Genomic DNA, 6,509 nt, shown 5'->3' on the forward strand with positions numbered 1-6,509 from the left:
AGCCTGTCCATATCTTCCTGCTGGGTGGCAATCCCTTCCCACATATCTACTTTCCCTGCTGAGTTCGGTATAACCCACAAACTTCATCAAGGTTAACTTTTGGTCAAACTTAACAAATCTTCTTCCAGTTCCCCAGTTCACGACAGCAGGGCAGGACTGTGGTTGCTCATGACTATTTTGTGTATTTGGAGTTGTTCTTGGCACTACTACTTGCAGGGAGAAGTTTAATGAGATTTAACAAGGGCAAGTGTAGGGTCTTGCATCAGGGGAAGAACAACTCCAGGTACCATTGTAGGTTGGGGACTGGCCTGTTTGAGAGCATCATAGGTGAGAAGGACCAGGGGGTCCTGGTGGACAGCAGGATGACCGTGAGCCAGCAATGTGCCTTCTTGGCTATAAAAGCCAGTGGTATCTTGGGGTGTATTAGAAGGGGTGTGGTTGGTAGCTCAAGAGAGTTCCTTGTCCTGCTCTCCTCTGCCCTGGAAAGACCACACCTGCAATGTTGTGTCCAGTTCTGGGCCCTTCAGTTCAAGAAGGACAGAGAACTCCCTGAAAGAGTCCAGGGCAGGGCCACCAAGATGATTCCTTATGAGGAAAGGCTGAGGGAGCTGGACCTCTTGAGCCTGGAGAAGAGGAGAGTGGGGGGTGACCTTACTAATGTTTATAACTATGTAAATGGTGAGAGTTGGGAGGATGGAGCCAGGCTCTTCTCAGTGATGGCCAGCGATAGGACATAGGACAATGGGTGCCAGCTGGAGCAGAGGAAGTTCCATGTGAATATAAGGAGAAACTATTTCCCTGTGAAGTCGATAGAGCCCAGGGACAGACTGCTCAGAGTGGTTGTGGAGTCTCCTTCTCTGGAGACATTCAAAACCTGCCTGGATGTGTTCCTGTGGGATTTAGTCTCGGTGATCCTGTTCTGGCAGGGGAGGTTGGTCTAGATGATCTTTTGAGGTCCCTGCCAACTCCTAACACTCTGTGATTCTGTGATTCCTCCCCAAGGGAATGATCCAAAAATCTCCTTATGTCCTTTTCAGGCTCTACCGGTATCCAATTTAGAAACTGCTAAATGCCCAGGTACAGCTCCAAAACAACAGGTTTGAGTGCTGAATGAGGTTCCTGGCCTGAAACCTCCCCATGAAGCCACTAGCAGCCACAGTAACCTTGGGACTCATGTCTGTCCCTACCAAAGGATCGTTCCTAACAGTGCCTGACATCATCACCTGGGAAGGAAGAACTGCTGGAATCAGTACAGGCTGGGGGATGACCTGTTGGAGAGGAGCAGTGAGGGTGACAGAGCCCTGGGATAGGCTGCCCAGGGAGGTTGTGGAGTCTCATCTCTGGAGATATTCAAGACCTCTCTGGCTGCTGACCTGTGTGACCTGTCCCAGGGAGCTGCTTTGGCAGGGGGGTTGAACGCGATGATGTCATGAGATCCCTTCCTATCCCTACAGTCCTGTGATTTTGTGATCTGCTCCATGATCTTGCCAGGCACAAAGGTGAGACTGACCAGCCTTTAGTTCCTTGAGTCCTTCTTCCTCTCTTTAAAATAGGGGTTATTTTTTCCTTTTTCCAGTCAGTGGGGACTTTATCAGAGTGCCAGGGTCTCTCAATAATGATGGAGAGACCTTGGCCAATTCATGCCCCACTTCCTTCAGGACACATGGATGCACCTCATCAGGCCACATGGACTTGTGCACACTGTAGGGGAAGCCCAGAGCAGGCAGAGAAAGTGCTGCCTTGGGCTGCTCCTCTGCTGCTGAGCTGGGCTCCTGGGATGGAGATTGTTTCTGGGATGGAGGTTGCTCCTGGCAAGCAGGCAGCGCTGCAGAGACAGCTCTGCCCAGGAGCCCCTCTTCTTCAAAACACAGAAGAGCTGACACCACTATTTGTAAGCACCAAAGAGAGAAGAGCAAGGCAGATGGAGCTTAGAGGCAGTCTGGGCAGCTGAGAGTTCACTGGAGGAGAAACCTTCACAGCCCTCTCTATGGTAAGTCTCTGAGCTGCAGGGCAATAGTAATGAGGATTCTGCAGGGGTCTCCTCGGCCTGGTTCATCCCACAGTCTGTAAGAACTTTGAGGAGGACTCTCACAGATTCCCAAGTACAGAGTGAAGGATGTGCTCCACATCAGGCATTTCCTGCTGCACCTTTGAGGTGACAGGGAATCCCAGCTGCCTTTTCCCAGGGATGCATCAGGGGTGTGAAGCTGGTGGTGCAGCAAGGGGTGCCCAGGGCTGTCCTGCAGAGCAGGATCTTTGCACCCCAGGGGCTGTGAGTCAGGGAAGGGATTGAGCTGCAGCCAGGGTGAGCACTCAGCCTTGTGGGGCAGCTCCTACTCCCAGGGAGAAGCTGCACTGCAGGGAGAAGCTCAGGGTGTAAGGAGTCACCTCTAGACAGGCAGGGCCCTTGATGAGAGCCCTTGGTGAGAGGGTCCTGCCTGGGTCAGGGCTTCTCATAGCTCCTCATCACCCCCAGGACAGCTCTTGAGAGAGTCTTTGAAGGCTTTCCTTCTTCAGTTTGTGCATTCCTGAGTCACAGAAGCACAGAATATTAGTTGTTGGAAGGGACCTCAAAAGATCATCTAGTCCACCTCACACCCCCCTCCATCTAGCCTTGGCATTAAAGGTTGGGCTGGATGGGAATGTGGGCCATGCTCTGAGACACCATTAGTATTACCCCAAGAGATCCCAGGTCTGGCTCACCATGGGACTATTGCAGGCTGTCACTGCGTCTCAGAAGGGCCCCTGGTGAGGAGAAAATGCTGATCTGTCTACCCTGCCTCTGTCGGCAGGAGCACAGGGGCCTCTGTCTCTGTTTTTCCCCCTGTCCATGCTGCATTTGTTTCCACTGAGACTGGAAACTCTGGGCAAGGTGTTTTGCAGGGCTGGGAGGAATCCAAGTCTCCTTTTGCACACCTCCTCTTTAGGGCATTTCACTCTTTCCCTGGGAGGTCTTGCTGGACTGCAAGCTCCCTTCAGAAAGGCAAAGCTGTCCCATGGAAACCCCAGGTTATCCAGGAGACCCATAGGTAAGACACCTCAGCGGTGCTCAGGTCATGGAAATGCTGCTGGGAATCACAGAATCACAGAATCACAGGGGTTGGAAGGGACCTGGAGAGATCATTGGGTCCAACCCCCCTGCCAAAGCAGCTCCCTAGGACATATCACTCAGATAGGCTTCCAGATGAGTCTTGAATATCTCCAGAGAAGGAGACTCCACACCACCCTGGGCAGCCTGTCCCAGGGCTCTGGCACCCTCACGGTGTAAAAGTTCTTCCTCATGTTGGTGTGGAACTTCCTGTGCTCCAACTTGCAGCCATTGCCCCTTGTCCTATCCCCACAGAGCACTGGAAAGGGGCTGGCTGATTCCCCCTGTATCTCATACTTATGATATTTATAAACATTAATTAGGTCCCCCCTCAGTCTTCTTTTCTCCAGGCTGAACAGCCCCATCTTATTCAGCCTCTCCTCACAGGCGAGATGCTCCAGGTACTTCAGCATCTTTGTAGCCCTGCTCTGGAGTCTCTCCAGGAGATCCCCGTCTTTTTTATCCCAGGGAGCCCAGAACCGGACACAACACTCCAGGTGGGGCCTGAACAGGGCAGAGTAGAGGGGGAGGATCACCTCCTTTGACCTGCTGGCCACACTCTTCCTGATGCATCCCAGGATCCCATTGTCTCTCTCAGCCCCCAGGGCACACTGCTGGCTCATGGCCAACCTGTCATCAACCAGGACCCCCAGGTCCTTCTCCACAGAGCTCTTCTGCAGCAGGTCATCCCCCAGCCTGTACTGATACTGACGGTTGTTTCTCCCCAGGTGCCAGGCTCTGCACTTGATTTTGTTGAATCTCATCTGGTTTCTCCTTGCCCAGCTCTCCAGCCTGTCCAGGTCTCTCTGGATGGCAGCGCAGTGTTCCTGCATGTCAGCCACTCCTTCCAGCTTTGTATCATCGGGTACTTGCTGAGGGTGGATGCTATTCCCTCATCAACGTTGTCAATGAAGATATTAAACAGGACTGGAAGATATTAAACAGGACTGGAGGCTGTGTGCAGAGAGCTGCAGAGAGCCCTCTGTATTCCTGGCTGGGAGGGGAGGGCTGAGATCCCCCTCAGGTACAGCAGGAAAGGGTCTGAGGGTTGGAGATGTGCACTTGGGAAATGGATTCCTCTGCTCACAGCAGTGTCCAGTTCCTTTTGGGGGGAACATCTGGGTGTGATCATTCTCCAGCTAAAATTGCTGCCAGCACAGGTCTGCTGGGACCAGGGCTGATGGTATGACCCACTCTCCTTACTCATCGCTAAGGGACAGTCCCTTTGCTTCTCAGAACACATGAGGCTCCACTTGAAATGCAGCACTAATGCCAGGGCTTTCTGCCTGAAAACACTCCTCAGCTAGAGTAGAATAAACAAAATCCTACCAGCTCTGATCTGCCGTTGGGTAAAATGGGAGTCACAACAATGCTGAAGAGCTCTTTGATATCACAAGTGGATTTAATCCTCAATCAGCCTGTGTTCCTATGGACCTATGGCTGTGGGGCAAGGCTAGCTCCTCCAGAGCCCACAGCAGAGCCCCCTGCTCCCTGGGCATGCCTCAGCCAGCTCCAGCCAGAGCTCACAAATGGGACCTCAGAAAGGTCTTCCTGAAATGAGAGAGGCAGTTTGGGGGTCTTATGGGATATGCAGAAGGCTGATGGGGTTGGGGAATGAGCTGCTTTGTTTCTCTTTAAGCTCAGGGAGGGGGGGTTCTGTGGGAAATGGCAAAGGCTGTTCCTCATGGAAGTCTCCCCTATCTTGTCACTGCCTTCTCCTCCTTGGACAGGTACCTGTTCACAAAGGAAGCAAATGTCCAACAGCAGCTCAATCAGCCAGTTCCTCCTCCTGGCTTTTGCAGGAAAACGGGAGCTGCAGCTCCTGCACTTCTGCCTCTTCCTGGGCATCTACCTGGCTGCTCTCCTGGGCAACGGCCTCATCATCATCATCACCATAGCCTGTGACCACCACCTCCACACCCCCATGTACTTCCTCCTCCTCAACCTCTCCTTCCTTGATCTGGGATCAATCTCTATGTTAGTTCCCAAATCAGTGATCAATTCCTTGTGGGACACCAGGGCCATCTCCTACACAGGATGTGCTGCACAGCTCTTTTCTCTTATCTTCATGGTATTAGCAGAGTATTCTCTCCTCACCATCATGGCCTATGACCGCTACGTTGCCATCTGCCACCCCCTGCACTATGGGACCCTCCTGGGCAGCAGAGCTTGTGTCCACATGGCAGCAGCTGCCTGGGCCAGTGGGCTTCTCTGTGCTGTGCAGCACACAGTCAGTACATTTTCATTACCACTCTGCAAGGGCAATGCAGTTGACCAGTTCTTCTGTGAAATCCCCCAGCTTCTCAAGCTCTCCTGCTCAGACACCATCAGGGAAGCTGGGCTTATTATGCTCAGTGCCTGTTTAGCCTTTATGTGTTTTGTGTTCATTGTGGTGTCCTATGTGCAGATCTTCAGGGCTGTGCTGAGGATCCCCTCGCAGCAGGGACGGCACAAAGTCTTTTCCACCTGCCTCCCTCACCTGGTTGTTGTCTCCCTGTTTATCAGTACCATCACAGTTGATCACCTAAAGTCTCCCTCCATCTCCTCATCATCCTTGGACCTGGTGTTGGCAGTTTTATACTCATTGGTGCCTCCAGTCATTAACCCCTTCATCTACAGCATGAGAAACCACGAGCTCAAGAAGGCCATTGGGAAACTCTTTCAGTCACTTCCTTGCAAGTTTTTTTCCTAATTAGCTGGGGGATGTGGAGGGTGAGTTGGGGGGTGGGCACTGCTCCCACCCTTCCTCTGCTGCACCATGGGGTTCCACTCACAGCAGACAGTCCTCCATGAAGTTCTCCAAGGTGAGTCCTTTTCCATGGGGCTTCAGCTATTCCCCTGCTGCCCCAGCATGCGTCACTGCTATGGGTACAGTCATAAATCACAGAATGTCTCAGTCTCTCAGGCTCAGACTGCACCAGCCTGGTCCTCCATAGAGTCACAAGCCCCTCCAGTAAATCTGCTCCAGCGTGGGTCAGTCTCTGTCTCTCCCTGTCTCTCCATGGGCTGCAGAGCCAGCAGATCTGCTGGCAAGGGCTTTGTCCAATGCGGGTCACAGCATCTTCCATATGTTTCCACCCACTCCAGCATGGGGCCTCTGTACGGGCTGCAGGTGGGGTCTCTGCTCCTGTACAGGCTGCCGGGGGACAACCGGCCTCACCATGGTCTTCTCCACGGACCACAGCGGAATCTTTCTCTCCGATGGCTGGACCACATCCCCTCCTCCCCCCTTCTTCTCTGATCATGGTGTCTGCAGAGTCTCTTAGATCTTCTCACTCCCTTCTCTGGTGGCAAAAGGTGTCTGCTTGCATTTGGGTTTTATCTCCTCAGTGTGGTTCACAGAGGTGCTATGATCATCTCCTGATTTGCTTGGCCTTGGTCAGTGATGACTCCAACCTTGAGTCCAGCTGGTATTTACTCT

The 6,509-nt window shown here is 52.7% G+C and overlaps 1 protein-coding gene across 1 annotated transcript; it reads left to right on the forward strand.

Moving 5' to 3' along the window:
• Nucleotides 1-362: 362 nt before the first annotated feature.
• On the forward strand, nucleotides 363-5,780 carry LOC311199250 (olfactory receptor 14A16-like; the record flags this gene model as incomplete). The annotated part of the gene is made up of 2 exons (XM_084273309.1): nucleotides 363-408; nucleotides 4,987-5,780. 2 exons carry the CDS (start codon nucleotides 363-365, stop codon nucleotides 5,778-5,780), a joined length of 840 nt encoding a protein of 279 aa, XP_084129435.1.
• Between the last annotated feature and the right edge of the window lie 729 nt (nucleotides 5,781-6,509).

Source organism: Gallinula chloropus (genome assembly GCF_964237585.1).
Source record: "Gallinula chloropus genome assembly, chromosome: 19".
Classification (NCBI taxonomy): Eukaryota; Metazoa; Chordata; class Aves; order Gruiformes; family Rallidae; genus Gallinula; species Gallinula chloropus.